The sequence below is a fragment of the Bombina bombina genome, chromosome 5, assembly GCF_027579735.1.
Source record: "Bombina bombina isolate aBomBom1 chromosome 5, aBomBom1.pri, whole genome shotgun sequence".
Taxonomy (NCBI): domain Eukaryota; kingdom Metazoa; phylum Chordata; class Amphibia; order Anura; family Bombinatoridae; genus Bombina; species Bombina bombina.
Window position 1 is genome coordinate 783666286 of NC_069503.1, and position 17537 is coordinate 783683822.

The following is a 17537-nucleotide window of genomic DNA, read 5'->3' on the forward strand; positions in this document are numbered from 1 at the left end:
TTCTGGTTTGAGGCCCTGGAAGAGGCCATCCAGACAGCTCCATTGAATGAAATTATTGACAAGCTTAGAACGCTTAAGCTAGCTAACTCATTTGTTTCTGATGCCATTGTTCATTTGACTAAACTAACGGCTAAGAATTCCGGATTCGCCATCCAGGCGCGTAGGGCGCTATGGCTTAAATCCTGGTCAGCTGACGTGACTTCAAAGTCTAAATTACTCAACATTCCTTTCAAGGGGCAGACCTTATTCGGGCCTGGCTTGAAGGAAATTATTGCTGACATTACTGGAGGCAAGGGTCATACCCTTCCTCAGGACAGGGCCAAATCAAAGGCCAAACTGTCTAATTTACGTGCCTTTCGAAATTTCAAGGCAGGAGCAGCATCAACTTCCTCCGCTTCAAAACAAGAGGGAACTGTTGCTCATTCCAGACAGGCCTGGAAACCTAACCAGTCCTGGAACAAGGGCAAGCAGGCCAGAAAGCCTGCTGCTGCCCCAAGACAGCATGAAGGAACGGCCCCCTATCCGGAAACGGATCTAGTGGGGGGCAGACTTTCTCTCTTCCCCCAGGCGTGGGCAAGAGATGTTCAGGATCCCTGGGCGTTGGAGATCATATCTCAGGGATATCTTCTGGACTTCAAAGCTTCTCCTCCACAAGGGAGATTTCATCTTTCAAGGTTATCAGCAAACCAGATAAAGAAAGAGGCATTCCTAAGCTGTGTGCAAGACCTCCTAGTAATGGGAGTGATCCATCCAGTTCCGCGGACGGAACAAGGACAGGGATTTTATTCAAATCTGTTTGTGGTTCCCAAGAAAGAGGGAACCTTCAGACCAATCTTGGATCTGAAGATCTTAAACAAATTCCTCAGAGTTCCATCATTCAAAATGGAAACTATTCGGACCATCCTACCCATGATCCAAGAGGGTCAGTACATGACCACAGTGGACTTAAAGGATGCCTACCTTCACATACCGATTCACAAAGATCATCATCGGTTCCTAAGGTTTGCCTTTCTAGACAGGCATTACCAATTTGTAGCTCTTCCCTTCGGGTTGGCCACTGCCCCGAGAATTTTTACAAAGGTTCTGGGCTCACTTCTGGCGGTTCTAAGACCGCGAGGCATAGCGGTGGCTCCGTATCTAGACGACATCCTGATACAGGCGTCAAGCTTTCATATTGCCAAGTCTCATACAGAGATAGTTCTGGCATTTCTGAGGTCGCATGGGTGGAAAGTGAACGTGGAAAAGAGTTCTCTATCACCACTCACAAGAGTCTCCTTCCTAGGGACTCTTATAGATTCTGTAGAGATGAAAATTTACCTGACGGATTCCAGGTTATCAAAACTTCTAAATGCTTGCCGTGTCCTTCATTCCATTCCACGCCCGTCAGTGGCTCAGTGCATGGAAGTAATCGGCTTAATGGTAGCGGCAATGGACATAGTGCCATTTGCGCGCCTGCATCTCAGACCGCTGCAATTATGCATGCTAAGTCAGTGGAATGGGGATTACTCAGATTTGTCCCCTCTACTAAATATGGATCAAGAGACCAGAGATTCTCTTCTCTGGTGGCTTTCTCGGGTCCATCTGTCCAAGGGTATGACCTTTTGCAGGCCAGATTGGATGATTGTAACAACAGATGCCAGCCTTCTAGGTTGGGGCGCAGTATGGAACTCCCTGAAGGCTCAGGGATCGTGGACTCAGGAGGAGAAACTCCTCCCAATAAATATTCTGGAGTTTAGAGCAATATTCAATGCTCTTCTAGCTTGGCCTCAGTTAGCAACACTGAGGTTCATCAGATTTCAGTCGGACAACATCACGACTGTGGCTTACATCAACCATCAAGGGGGAACCAGGAGTTCCCTAGCGATGTTAGAAGTCTCAAAGATAATTCGCTGGGCACAGTCTCACTCTTGCCACCTGTCAGCAATCCACATCCCAGGCGTAGAGAACTGGGAGGCGGATTTTCTAAGTCGTCAGACTTTTCATCCGGGGGAGTGGGAACTCCATCCGGAGGTGTTTGCTCAACTGGTCCATCGTTGGGGCAAACCAGAACTGGATCTCATGGCGTCTCGCCAGAACGCCAAGCTTCCTTGTTACGGATCCAGGTCCAGGGACCCGGGAGCAACGCTGATAGATGCTCTAGCAGCTCCTTGGTTCTTCAACCTGGCCTATGTGTTTCCACCGTTTCCTCTGTTCCCTCTACTGATTGCCAAAATCAAACAGGAGAGAGCATGGGTGATTCTGATAGCGCCTGCGTGGCCACGCAGGACCTGGTATGCAGACCTAGTGTCATCTCTTCCACCATGGACTCTGCCTCTGAGGCAGGACCTTCTAATGCAAGGTCCTTTCAATCATCCAAATCTAATTTCTCTGAGACTGACTGCATGGAGATTGAACGCTTGATTCTATCAAGGCGTGGCTTCTCTGAGTCAGTCATTGATACCTTAATACAGGCTCGGAAGCCTGTCACCAGGAAAATCTACCATAAGATATGGCGTAAATATCTTTATTGGTGTGAATCCAAGAGTTACTCATGGAGTAAGGTTAGGATTCCTAGGATATTGTCCTTTCTCCAAGAGGGTTTGGACAAAGGCTTATCAGCTAGTTCTTTAAAAGGACAGATCTCTGCTCTGTCTATTCTTTTGCACAAGTGTCTGGCAGAAGTTCCAGACGTCCAGGCATTTTGTCAGGCTTTGGTTAGGATTAAGCCTGTGTTTAAAACTGTTGCTCCCCCGTGGAGCTTAAACTTGGTTCTTAAAGTTCTTCAGGGAGTTCCGTTTGAACCCCTTCATTCCATTGATATTAAACTTTTATCTTGGAAAGTTCTGTTTTTGATGGCTATTTCCTCGGCTCGAAGAGTCTCTGAGTTATCTGCCTTACATTGTGATTCTCCTTATCTGATTTTTCATTCAGACAAGGTAGTTCTGCGTACCAAACCTGGGTTTTTACCTAAGGTGGTTTCTAACAGGAATATCAATCAAGAGATTGTTGTTCCATCATTGTGTCCTAATCCTTCTTCAAAGAAGGAACGTCTTTTTCATAATCTGGACGTAGTCCGTGCCTTGAAGTTTTACTTACAGGCTACTAAAGATTTTCGTCAAACATCTGCCCTTTTTTTGTCGTTTACTCTGGACAGAGGAGAGGTCAAAAAGCTTCGGCAACCTCTCTCTCCTTTTGGCTTCGGAGCATAGTACGCTTAGCCTATGAGACTGCTGGACAGCAGCCCCCTGAAAGGATTACAGCTCATTCTACTAGAGCTGTGGCTTCCACCTGGGCCTTTAAAAATGAGGCCTCTGTTGAACAGATTTGCAAGGCTGCGACTTGGTCTTCGCTTCACACCTTTTCAAAATTTTACAAATTTGACACTTTTGCTTCTTCGGAGGCTGTTTTTGGGAGAAAGGTTCTACAGGCAGTGGTTCCTTCTGTTTAAGTTCCTGCCTTGTCCCTCCCATCATCCGTGTACTTTAGCTTTGGTATTGGTATCCCACAAGTAATGGATGATCCGTGGACTGGATACACTTAACAAGAGAAAACATAATTTATGCTTACCTGATAAATTTATTTCTCTTGTCATGTATCCAGTCCACGGCCCGCCCTATCCTTTTAAGGCAGGTCTAAATTTTAATTAAACTACAGTCACCACTACACCCTATGGTTTCTCCTTTCTCGTCTTGTTTCGGTCGAATGACTGGATATGGCAGTGAGGGGAGGAGCTATATAGCAGCTCTGCTGTGGGTGATCCTCTTGCAACTTCCTGTTGGGAAGGAGAATATCCCACAAGTAATGGATGATCCGTGGACTGGATACACTACAAGAGAAATAAATTTATCAGGTAAGCATAAATTGTGTTTTTCAGTTAAAGGGGCAGTACCGATTTTTGTGGGGTTCCTTTTATTTGTTACATTTGACAAAAAGGTGTGCACATGAAATAAAGATTTTACATTCCACTGTTTCCTGTATAATACAGTTTGGTACTTGACAAAAGAATGTGCACATGAAATAAAAAATTTCTTTCTCCCACTTGCGGTTCTCTATGGTTCCTTGCAGCACATGACTAGGTTGCTTTACTGTTCATAGCACTGTCCATTCCAGCACGATTAACATGATACATGACTAATTTCTCTCACTGACAAAAGAGGTTTCAATATTTCACTCTTTTTATTTCTGCAGATGTATGTAGAGAAAAAATGTTCTCCTTTTTAAAACTTAAAGAGATAATAACATATTTGCTTGTGTTGCTTTTTATTTTATTTACACCTTCTAATGTGACTGTTAGAAGTCTAGTGATACCGGGCACTCTTTTACACATTTTCTAACCATAGTGTCTGCAATTATTACTCACCTGCAGGCAGTGCTCTGCGGTTCCTTGCATAGACATTGCTTAGATTTCCTTAGCAATGGCTAGTTACAGCTATATGGCTATTTATAGTGGTCTGGTTCTGCATAACGGAAAGAGATACTCTTTTTTTACTTTAAACAGACAGTGCAGAGTTTTTGTGTGAAAATGTTATTAACAGAATTGAAACTGTTTTTTGTTCTGTCAAAACTCACACAAATGCATATAGCCGGTCAGGTAACTTGACAACTGCTAAGTCACTGGGGCTTCACTCTATCGGTGACTCCCTTGGGGGTGATACAAGTCAAGATAAAGGCTATAAAACTTCTAATGCCTTTCTTACGGACGCTTATTTACAGGTCTTCAGCTAACAACTAAGAGTTAGGTTCCAACCCGCAGGACCTTATGGCTACAGCCTTGGTCCGTGGATGTGTATTCTAAGCTTCTTATTATTCCTTACAAGGGGAGGACCTTGTTCGGACCTGCTCTGCAGGAGGTCATTTCTGATATCTCGGGAGGTAAGGGCCCATCTTCTCCCGCAGGATAAGATGATTTCGGAAGCCGGACAGATAGCTCAGAAGGCTAAGACACTGTGGCTGAACTCTGCCTTTCATCCTTCCGAGGCTGATAGAAATGAGCAGCGCTTTGAGACCCTTACGGGTGATTAGTTGCGCTTTACAAGTACCCAATACATTCATACATACATACATACAATGAATCCTTTTGGAATCCCACAGGAATTGTTTCCATTTTTTCTCCGCTAAGCAGCAATAACCTAAGCCTGCATGGAGGCCCAACCTTTCTTGGTAGTCCAAGTAAAACAAGAAGCCTGAAATTGGAACTAAGTCGGCATGAAGGGCATGACCTTGATCCAAGACAAGGATCCCTGGGCTTTAGAAATAGTGTCCCAGGGGTATAAATTGGAATTCAAAGATTTTCCCCCTATCGGCAGGTTCCTTCCTTCTAGATTATCTGCAGATCAGATACAGGACAAGCGTTCTTACGTTGCGTGGAGTAATCGTTCCTGTTCCAGAACAGGCACAGGGTCAGGGTTTTTACTCAGATCTGTTGGTGGTTCCCATAGAAGGAGGGAACCTTCAGACCAATCTTGGACCTCAAGAGTCTAACTAATTTCTAGAGTTATGTCCTTAGGATGGAAACTATACGTTCCATGCTTTCACTGAGTCAGTTCATGACCACAGAGGACCTAAAGGACGCATGCCTACATGTTCCCATTCACAGGGACCATTACAAGTTTCTAAGGTTTATATTCTCAGCAAACACTTTCAGTTCCTGGCATAACCTTTTGGCCTGGCCACTGTTCCAAGAATATTTGCAAAGGTGCTGGGATCTCTTCTGGCGGTTCTTTGACCACAGGGCATTGGAGTGGCGCCATCTCTGGACGATATTCTAATTCAAGCGCCATTATTTCAACAAGCCAGATTCCATACCAACCTGGTATTATCCTTCCTGTGTACTCATGGGTGGAAGATAAATCTAAAAAAAAAAAAAAAAGGGCTCCTTGTTTCCAAGTACAAGGGTAACCTTTCTAGGGACCATAATAGATTCCCTGTTGATGACAATTTTTCTGACAGAGGTCAGGAAAGCAAATTTGTTACATTCCTGTTGTGCCCTTCAGTCCACTCTCCGGCCTTCGGTGGCTCAATGTAATGGAGGTAATTTGGCTGATGGTGGCGACACTGGATATCATCCTTTTTGCTCGGCTCCATCTTAGTCGTCTACAGCTAAGTATACTCCGGCAATGGAACGGGGATTATACAGACCTGTCTTCTCTGATAACGCTAGATCAGGAGACAAGGGATTCTCTTCAGTGGTGGTTGTGTCTGGATCATCTATCCCGGGGAATCTGCTTTTGCAGGCCGGCCTAGGAGATTGTGACAACAGATGCCAGCCTTCTGGGGTGGGGAGCTGTCTGGAACTCCCTGAAGGCTCAGGGACTTTGGACTCCGTCAGAGTCAGTTCTCCCTATAAACATTCTAGAACTGAGAGCGATTCTCAATGTGCTTCTGGCCCGGCCTCAGTTCGCCACGGCCACATTTATCGGGTTCCAGTTGGATAATATAACTTCTGTGGCTTACATCACTAATCGGGGGGGGGGGGGGGGACGACAAGAAGTTCCCTAGCGATGTCAGAAGTGTCCAAAATAGTTAAATGGGCGGAGACCCATTCTTGTTGCCTGTCAGCGATCCACATCCCGGGAGTAGACAATTGGGAGGCGGATTTCTTGAGCAGACAGGCGTTCTATCCGGGGGAGTGGGAACTCCATCCGGAGGTGTTTTTCCGAGCTGATCCTCAAGTGGGGACAGCCGGAGTTGGATCTGATGGCCTCTCGTAGGAATGCCAAATTTCCTGGATACGGGTTGAGATCCAGGGACTCTCAGGATGAATTAATAGACGCTCTGGCGGTTCCTTGGAACTTCAATCTAGCATACCTGTTTCCTCCATTTGCACTTCTTCCTCAGGTACTTGCCCGACTAAAACAGGAGAGGGTGTCAGTGATTCTCATAGAACCGGCTTGGCCTTGAAGAATTCGGTATGCGGACCTGATAGAGATTTCATCCCTACCTCCTTGGAGACTGCCGTTAAGTGAGGACCTTCTCATTAAGGGTCCCTTCCTTCATCCAAATCTAGCTTTTCTGAAGCTGTCTGCGTGGAGATTGAACGCTTAATTTTATCCAAGCTTGGGTTCTCTGATCCAGTCATTGGGACCTTGATTCAGGCTCGCAAGCCTGCAACTAGTAAAATCTACCATTAGATTTGGCATAGATTCTTTTATTGGTGTGAATCCTAGGGTTACTCTTGGAGTAGAGTTAGGATTCCTGGAGTTTTGTCTTTTTTCCAGGAAGGTCTGGAGAAGGGTTTATCTGCTAGTTCCCTAAAGGGTCAAATTTTGGCTCTATCCATTTTTGGTTTCACGAATGTCTAGCAGGTGTACCAGTGGTTCACTCCTTTTGTCAGGCCTTGGTAAGAATCAGGCCTGTGTTCGGCCCAGTTACTCCTCCATGGAGTCTTATTCTGGTTTTAAATGTTCTTCAAGGGGCTCTGTTTGAGCCTATGCATTCCTTAGATATCATGTTGCTATCTTGGAAAGTTCTTTTTCTGGTTGCTATTTCTTCTGCGCGAAGAGTCTCAGAACTCTCGGCGATACAATGCGATTTTCCATACCTTATTTTCCACTCAGATAAGGTAGTGTTTCTTTCTTCCTAAAGTAGTTTCGGATAGGAACATTAACTAAGTAGTTGTGGTTCCTTCTTTGTGTTCTACTCCTTCTGCCAGAAGGAGAGCATTCTCCACAATCTCGATGTGGTTTGGGCCCTGAAGTTTTATCTTCTGGCGAATATGGTTTTTCGTCAGTCCTCTTCTTTGTTTGTAGTTTTTTCTGGCAGATGTAAGGGTCTGAAAGCTACGGCTTCTTCTCTTTCTCTGTGGATGCAGAGTATCATACGTCTTGCATATGAGACTGCTGGGCAGCACCCTCCTGAGAGGGTTACGGCTCATTCCACAAGGGCTGTAGCTTCCTCATGGGCATTCCAGAATGTTGCTTCTGTTGCACAGATTTGCAAGGCTGCAGCTTTGTCCTTTCTTCACACTTTTTCCATATTTTACTGTTTTTTGGGAAGTTCTTCAAGCAGTGGTGCCTTCCGTTTAGGTTTCCTGTCTTGTCCCTACCCTTTCATCCATGTACTATAGCTTTGGTATTGTATCCCACAAGTAAGGATGCAATCCGTGGACTCATCATATCTTGAAAAAGAGAAGGAAATTTATGCTTACCTGATAATTGTATTTCTTTTTCGATACGATGAGTCGACGGCCTGCCCTGTTCTATGAGACAGGTTTTTATATTTTTGTTAAACTTCAGACACCTCTGCTCCTTGTTTTTTCCTTTCTCTTCCTAACTTCGTTCGAATGACTGTGTTGGGAGGGAAGGGAGGAGCTATTTATACAGCTCTGCTGTCGAGCTCTTTGCCTCCTCCTGATGACCAGGAGGCGATATCCCACAAGTAAGGATGAAATCCGTGGACTCATCGTATCGAAAAAGAAATACATTTATAAGGTAAGCATAAATTTCCTTTTTCCTTCATCTGCATTAAACTTCTACCAAAGGATTCTTGTCTTTAGCGTTCACCAGTAGCGCTGGTGCGCCAATGTTTAACTGTTTTTGCATGCTTTGTTGCTTGCATTTTCTGTGTTTTAATGCTTTACTTCTTTCCTGAAATATGGTAAATCCACAATGTCATCAATTACTAGTGGGAATATCACTCCTGGCCAGCAGGAGGAGGCAAAGAGCCCCACAGCAAAACTGTTAAGTGTCACTCCCCTACCCATAACCCAAAGTCATTCTCTTTACCTCTGTCAATGGAGGAGGTGAAGTTCTGGTGTCTGAAGAAAATTGGATTTCTTTTGCTACAAGCATGTTTTTTGGGTCTAGCCATAGTCCACGTTAATCCTTTCAGTAGGGTAGTGGTGGCTTTAAAGCAGTTAGGAACTTTTAAGGAGGGCCTTGCTGTATTTTCCTAACATATTTGCTGCCCTAGTAAAGAAAGCCAGAGTAGGTTTACTCTGTTCTTTCTTGTTCTACAGGTCTCTGTGAGGAGTGACGTCCTCTCACACCCTGTAAGCTGTTGTCCTGCCTGACAGAAGACAAAATGCACTTACCTGCAATCTAGCTAAGGACTGGAGGTTTGCACTTCTCAAGTATATGACTGAAATACATTTGGGATAAATTAATCCTTTAGTAAGGATTTAAGGTTGGCAGGATGTAGGCACTGACGTGATAGGAGACTGAGGGATTAATTTTTGTCACTGTGTGGAAGGATTACCCTATTTGTATCTTTATTCATCTGTGGCTCATTTTATTTCAAGGGAACTCTGTTTAAAATGAGGGCTCTTATTACTTGTCATGTTTGGCACTCTGTTGAATAAATTGAGCTTCTGTGAAACAGATTTGCAAGGCTGCAACTTTTTCCAAATTTTCCATATGTCATACTTTTGCCTCGGCCGAGGCTTCCTTTGGGAGAAAGGTTCTTCAAGCTGTGGTACCTTCTGTTTAGGTCTGCCTGTCTTGTTATCTCTCCCTAGTCATCGGTGTCCCCTAGCTTGGGTATTGTTCCCACTAGTAATTGATGATGTTGTGGACTCACCAAAAAATGTATGCTTACCTGACACATTTCTGAATATGGTGAGTCCACAACCCCTCCCTTTAATTTTAGACAGTTATTTTCTGTCTAAACCTTAGGCACCTCTACACCTTTATGTTATTTCTTTTTTCCCTTTCGGTCGAATGACTGGGGGTTATGGGTAGGGGAGTGAAACAGCTTTGTTGTGGTGCTCTCTGCCTCCTCCTGCTGGCCAGGAGGGATATTCCCACTAGTAATTGATAACGTTGTGAACTCACCATATCCGGAAATAAATACTTTTATCAGGTAAGCATCAGTTTTGTTTTGTTTTTTTCCTGTGTTGCTTTAACATTTTCAGTGTGTAGGAAGGCTCTCAAGACCGGTGGAGGTAGTAAGTCACTCTGATCATCAGAGCTTTGCTTCAAATTTGGTGTACAAATTTTACTTAACCCTTTTATTTGCTGTGTTAATTGCTATGTAAGCCTTTAACTGTTTTTTGCAGTTTTCAGAGGTTATTTTAAAGTACCTTATGTTTATTGTTTTTCTCTTGAGGGTGGTTAGTCAGTTTTACATTGTGCCTTTACCTGCCTCTGCAGTTAACTATTTGTGTGCTTTGTACTGCTTATTTGCTTCAGTCTATCTCTTATACTTAAGCTATATCTTTGCTGGTACTATGTAGCAAACTGGTGCAACTCAGGCTTCTGGTTCATCAGATAATCATAAAGAATCCTCTGATACTTTAACTCCTTCCAGTTTGTGTTTGCTTTGTAAGGATTCTCAGGTGTGTGTCCCTGCTCATTCTTGTTTCTCATTCGTTGAGTCTGTTGGTAATCCTAAACAGGGTTTAAATAAACTTCAGAGGGTTTTTACCCTATCAAGGTTGCTCCCACGAGAGTCTATCTTAACCTTCTTCAAAACTTAAGGGTTATAATCACACTGTTACTAGTGAGGTTCTAACTTGCTGGCCTTCCAGCTGTTAAACGCAGATGTTTGCAAGGATTTTTTTTTACCTTTAGCTCTTCAGAGACTTCCCTTAGGGGCAACCCTTCTAAGTTACCTATTGTTGATAAGGGTGTCTCTGACTCTGTGGATTCTTATTCGGAGGATATTCTCTCTGTGTCTCAGGACCCTGCTTCGTTGGTATAGGAAATGTGTCCTTTTATTTCAGACTTTTGCATTTTCATGCTTTATTGCTGGAAGGTTTATTTGCTTTAAAGGAATGGCAGAAGCCAGGCATTCCTTTTGTTCCATCTACCAAGTTCAAATCTTTGTTTCCTCTAACTTTTTTTAATACAGAAAATTAGGTTCCTAAGGTAGATGCAGCTATTTCTACTCTGGCCAGTCGTATTATTAATCCTTTGGAGAATAGTTCCTTCAAATCCTTTAGATAGAAAACTTGAAGGTTTATATAGGCGATCCTATCAGCTTGTAGGTTTTATGTTTAGACCTGCAGTCAACCTTGCCTGCGTCACTGCTGCCACTACTGTTTGGTATGGTGATTTTTCTAAACTTTTTCATGGGGAAACCACTCTGGATGACATTGAGAATCGCACTCATCTCCAGAGAACAGCAAATTCCTTTATAAATGATTTGCATTAATGCTTTAGCTAGACAATCTTTGTAGCAAAAGTCCTCCGTTTCTCTTCCTTTCAAGGGTAAATCTTTCTTGCTGCCCGATGATAAGAAATCTATGAGTAAACTTCTGCAGGGCATTTTTGTATCTTTTGGCAAACTAAGCAATCTTAGGCTCAGAAATCTTTCCCCTCAACCCAGAGTTCTTGATCCAAAAACAAACAGTCCAAGAATTCTACCTCAGCTCCCAAGACTACTTGAAGATGTGGCCCCCCCCATACCAGACTAGGCTCTGGTAGAGGGCACATTGAGTGTCTTTCAGAAGGCTTGGGAGAGATCTGTTCAGGATCCCTAGGTATTGCAAATCATTTCCCAGGGGTATTGAATAAGCTTTTGTTCAAGGCCTCCTTAAGAAAGAGATTCTTTCTAGAGTTCCTCGAGATCCTTTAAAGGCCAAAGCTTTCTTGGCTTGTGTGAGAGATCAGGAATTAATGGAAGTGGTTGCTCCAGTTCCAACTTTAGAATCAAACCAGGGTCTTTATTCAAATTTCTTTATCATACCAAAGAAAAGAGGGTACTTTTCTGCCTGTTTTGGATCTCAAAATATTGAACAATATCCTGAAAGTTCCTACTTTATAGATGGAGACAATTCACACTTCCTTTTCATAGGGATCATGCATACTTCCTCTGATTTGCTTTTTTAGACAAGCATTGTCAGTTCATGGCCCTTCTTTTCAGTTTGGCTACATCTCTCAGAGCATTTACAAAAGTTCTGGGAGCTCTGTTGTCTGTAGCTGGAACTTTTAAGGATTTCAGTAGTTTTTTACTTGGATGACTTTCTTGTTCAGGTACCATCTTTTCCTCAAATGGTGCTACAGTTGCTTCAGAATCATGGTTGGAAAATAAATCTTCCAAAAGCTAATTAACTCAGAAATGTGTGTCTTTTCTGGGGTTCATAATCAATTCTGTGACAGTGCATTTGTATCTGACAGACAGATTGAAGCTGCAAAAGGCCTATGCCCTGCAGTTGAATCCTTTCCCTTTTGTTGCCTAATGCATGGAAGTTGTAGGTTTCATGGTGGCTGCCTCAGATGCTTCCAATTGTCATATTTCATCTTTGGGTCCTCCAATTGCAGTTGCTGCATCATTGAAATTATATTGAGTATCTGTCACAGAGGATTCTGTTAGATCACAGGGCAGTCCCTGTCTTGGTGGCAGACTCACCATTTCTTGGTTCAGGTTGCCTCCATTATTTAAACAGTTTGGATAGTAATCTCCACGGATGCCAGCAGAGCTGGGTGTTTGGTCTCTGTAGGAGGCGAGTTTACCATAAATATTCTAGAATTCTGTGCAATCTTCAGGGTTCTCCAGAGTTGGCCAATCTCAGACACAAGTCTTTTCTGATATTCCAATTAGACATTGTCACTGCAGTGGTTTATGTCAGTCATCAGGGAGGAACTTGCAGTTCTTTAGAGACGAGGGAAGTGTCCAGCAACTTCAGCTGGTGTGAGCACCATCGTTGCAGTATTTCTGCCATCCAAATTCCGGGTGTGAACAATTTTAAAGCATACTGATTTAATTTATTCCAGTCTCTTCACCCAGGGGAATGGTCTATGAATCAGGAAGTTTTCAACCAAATTGTGAGACTTTGGGGTCTGTTAGAGATATTCCTTATAGCTTCTAACAAACTGCCTCAGTATTGTGCCAGGTCTTGGGACCCTAGCACAAGTCCTTTATTATTTAAATTTTGTTTTTATTGAGGTAAAAAAGATGCATGAACAAATAAACATCAGAAAGTCACATATGCACGAACATATATGTATGGATCATGAACAGTCTATGTGAAGACAAAAGGTACAATTTGTGAAAAATATAGTATAAATCAAAGCATATTATCTGAAGTGCTACACCTTAATGGAGAGAAGTAAGGAATAGTGTTTGCAGGTGTAGCAATTGTGTTGAACATTTGATGATAATGTGACAATCATATGTGACCTCAGTTTCTTAAATGTTGTTTATATAAAAGTAAAATAGGCATTATTAAGAAAGAAGGCCTATTCTTTCTTAAATAAGAAAAAAATATGGAACATTAGAAGCTATATGATTGCCTCTTGTGAGTAAGCTAACAAGGAGGATGTTAATTACTCTCTGGATTATATGAAGGTGTAAGGTAGGGAGTTAATAATAGTATGGGGGTAGAAGAGGGAAAGAGAGGGGGGAAAAAAGGTGGAAGGACAGGGGGAGGGGGGCATTCAGTCAGGTTCATCGGGATACCTCTCTATCCAGGGGGTCCAGATTTCAAGGTATTGTTCTACTTTGTCTTTCGCCTTTTATGGGTAGATTTCTGAAATACGATGCAATAGATATAACCTGGGCAATAGATGGAGGAGATGGATTCTTCCATTTTCTGGCTATTGCTAGTTTAGTGGCCATTTAGAGAAAGATCAATAGATCTTTGGAAGCTGGGGTCAATTTCTGTAAACCGAAATGTAGGAGGCTTGTTTCTGGTTTGTAGGGTATATCAATTGGTATTGGGCAAGTCCTTTTAAACTGATGCATGATTTAGACCTTAATCTTTTATCCTGGAAGGTTTTTTTTCTTCTAGCTATTTATTCTTCTAGGATTGTTTCTGAGCTTCCGACTTTGTCATGCAAACCTTTTTTTTTGTTTTTTTGTTATCAGGATAAGGTTGTTCTTTGTATTAGCTATTCATTTCTTCATTTTCTCCCTAAGGTAACATCTACCAGTGGCAGCTTGTCCAACTGCCTCTGACCATAATATTTATCTTTTTTTTTTCCCTACAAAAAAAAGTGTGTGTGTGTATATATATATATATATATATATATATATATATATATATATATATATATATATATATGTGTGTGTGTGTGTGTGTGTGTGTGTGTGTGTGTGTTTCTGTGTGTGTATATACTGTATAATAAATAAATATATACAAATTATATATGCAATTAATAGCAATCTGCCTGTCTTCTTGGGGGCAACCATCCAGGATATAAGCGTACAATGTACGAGATGTCTTAGGAAGGGGATTTAATATGTCCCTAAAATGTCACTAATAAAGCAGGATTTAAAAATCCTGCAAGTGCCTGGACCCAATGGAATGAATGAATATATATATATATATATATATATATATATATATATATATATATATATATATATATATATATTTATATATATTTCTCTTGCAAGATGTATCAAGTCCACGGATTCATCCAATACTTGTGGGATATTCTCCTTCCCAACAGGAAGTGGCAAAGAGAGCACCCACAGCAGAGCTGTCTATATAGCTCCTCCCCCAACTCCACCCCCCAGTCATTCTCTTTGCCGGCTCTAAGCAATAAGGAAGGGTAAAGAGATTGTGGTGACAAAATATTAGTTTTATTTTCTTCAAGCAAGATTTTGTTATTTTAAATGGTACCGGTGTGTACTATTTACTCTCAAGCAGAAAAAAGATGAAAATTTCTGCCTGGAGGATGATGATCTTAGCATTTGTAACTAAGATCCATTGCTGTTCCCACAGAGGCTGAGGAGTACAGGAAACTTCAGTTGGGGAACGGTTTTGCAGGCTATGCTGCACTGAGGTATGTTCAGTCATATTTTTCTAGAAAGACAGTGATATTTCAAGAAAAGGGCTGACATTATCCCCATGAGGGGAAGGGTAAGCTGTAATCAAACACTTATGGTAGTATTGCAAGCTTGCATAAGGGCTAAGTTACTCTGCTGGTTGACACTTATATAATAAAGCAAACGTTTTTTGATGATTTTGGTAAAAACATTTTTTGGGACTTTTTATTTAGAGGGTTCATTTGGCTTATTTTGAGATTTGCATACCCACATGGCTGTTTTTAACACTTGAGGTGTTACTTTAAGGCCCAACAGACATTGTGTAAGAGGTGGGCGGGGCCTAATTCAACTAGAGCAGTTGCTACTTCTTGTGCCTTTCGTAATGAGGCTACTATTGATCAGATTTGTAAGGCAGCTCTACTTGTCTGTGTTTTATCACTTTGATGTGTACGCTTCTTCTGAGGCTGGCTTTTGCAGGAAAGTTCTGCGGGCCGTAGTGCCTGAATAGTAACATCCTGCCTTCACTGTTTGTCTCCTCCTATTTCACGGTGGTCTTGTGGACTTCACTGCTTTGGTATTGATTCCTACAAGTGGTGACTCATGGGCTCTCACCATCTGATGACAGAAAACAAATTTATGCTTACCTGATAAATTCTATTTCTTTTTCTTTCATGATGGTGAGAGTCTACAAGCTCCGCCCTGTATTTTTCCTTTAGGTGGCAGCAATATTTGTGTTTGCCCTTCTTTGCCCCTTTTTATCTTTCCTGTTTTTATTTTTTCATCATCTACTTGGCTGTATGTGGGAAGTGGGAAAGATTTAAAGCTCTGGTGTGTTGGGGTGTCTTGCCTCCTTCTAGTAGTCAGTGGGGGGATTATTGCCACATGTAATAACTTGTGGACTCTTACCGTCATGAAATAAATTAATTTATCAGGTAAGTATATATATATATATATATATATATATATATATACAGTATATATATTTATTTATGCAAAATGCATAGAAAATTAAATGTTTTAAAAGCATATAAAATTGGTTTTGTTATTAAAATATGCATTGGTTTGCAGGCCCAGGACATGCCCTTTGAAATGCCTCTTAAATGTTATCTTACTTCCTTTGCCATGGCCAATTAAGGGCAGATAAAAAAAAGGTTCTACACATATTAACTAATCACTGTGAAGCATGTAGGGATTAAGATTCTCTTTTGCACTGCTAGTTATAATATGTTTTTGGAAGCAGACACCACATGAGGACCAGTACTTGATGCTGGATTCAAACCTTTGACTTTCAGCTTGTAAAGCAGCTGAGCTAACTACAGAGCCACACTAGACAGCTATAGCAAGCATGTAGGAATGTCAGGGTTCTGCATTCTATAGAATGCACTCCAGCTTCTCTGTTGGGAGTGGAAACACTTCAATATTTATAGTCAAATTAAAGGTTAAAAGGAGGCTAAATAAATAATGAAAGTGCATTGCAAAGGTTTTTTTTATAGTGCATTATTTAGAAACTTTTTATGGAAAATAAGATTTTGAGTGTAAAGTCCCTAAGTCTGAGATAAATATGTTGCTTTTTAGTTTGCTTCTCTAATGCATTATGTAGATGAAAGCAACTTAAATATGATAGTCATTACCAACTTAATTAACGCTACAATTTTCAAATGTTTAGATTTTTCCTGAATCTTCTTCAAGTAGTTCAGATCACCTACTACCAGTGTCTATTCCATCAGTATCGGAAAATGTAGCTAACCATCTTCTGGATCAAGGTACTATTTCATTATTTAAATTGTTTTGCAGTTTATGATATTAGTATTTAGTTTTGTACTTTTACTTGTGTTTTTGTAGAATAAATTTGTTTTTAAGAAAATGAAGTATTACATAATTATCACATAATTTATTTGGGTAGTTCATAGAATAATGCACAGGTTAATTAGTGGTAGAAGGGTAAAATTCATATTGATTGTGTCTGTATTACTACAGGTCAAACAACTAATACCAGAGCATCATCTTTGAGTTCAGCAGAATTATCTGCACATTTGCCTGACCAGTGTTCTTTAGTCACACCAGTTCTTTTATCGGCAATATGCAGCTTACTGGAGAATCTCCTAGTCGTAAATCCTGCAGATACTGTAATTTCATTGCATGAAGGACATATATTGAAAGATCTTACAAGGTAATTATACAGCTGTTATCATGTTTACCTGTCTTATTTAACTATATCTTAGTTTCACAAAAATGTGGATCAAATTTATTTTTTACTTCATACAACCAGCCAGAAACACTGTTGTTTATATCATAAGATGTACAGTGGATATAAAAATTCTACACACCCCTGTTAAAATGTCAGGTTTCTGTGATGTAAAAAAATGAGACAAAGATAAATCATTTCAGAACTTTTTCCAGCTTTAATGTGACCTATATACTGTACAACTCAATTGAAAAACAAACTGAAATGTTTTAGGTAGAGGGAAGAAAAAAATATAAAAATAAAATAATATGGTTGCATAAGTGTGCACACCCTTAAACTAATACTTTGCTGATTGCGAGGGCATCTCCTGTGCACAGCCCTCTTCAGATCACCCCACAGATTTTCATTCAGATTCAAGTCTGGGCTCTGGCTGGGTCATTCCAAAACTTTAATCTTCTTCTGGTGAAGCCATTCCTTTGTTGATTTGGATGTATGCTTTGGGTCGTTGTCATGCTGAGAGATGAAGTTCCTCTTCATGTTCAGCTTTCTAGCAGAAGCCTGAAGGTTTTGTGCCAATATTGACTGGTATTTGGAACTGTTCATAATTCCCTCTAGCTTAACTAAGGCCCCAGTTCCAGCTGAAGAAAAACAGCCCCAAAGCATGATGCTGCCACCACCATACTTCACTGTGGGTATGGTGTTCTTTTGGTGATGTGCAGTG

The 17537-nt window shown here is 41.3% G+C and overlaps 1 protein-coding gene across 1 annotated transcript in view; it reads left to right on the forward strand.

The window, feature by feature from the left end:
- The window catches only part of RTTN (rotatin), a 1186344-nt gene that overhangs the window by 751887 nt on the left and 416920 nt on the right, over positions 1-17537 (forward strand). The window contains exons 36-37 of the mRNA XM_053714873.1: positions 16298-16394; positions 16609-16801. Of these exons, the coding sequence (XP_053570848.1) occupies positions 16298-16394; positions 16609-16801 (290 nt within the window). The remainder of the gene's footprint in view (positions 1-16297; positions 16395-16608; positions 16802-17537) is intronic.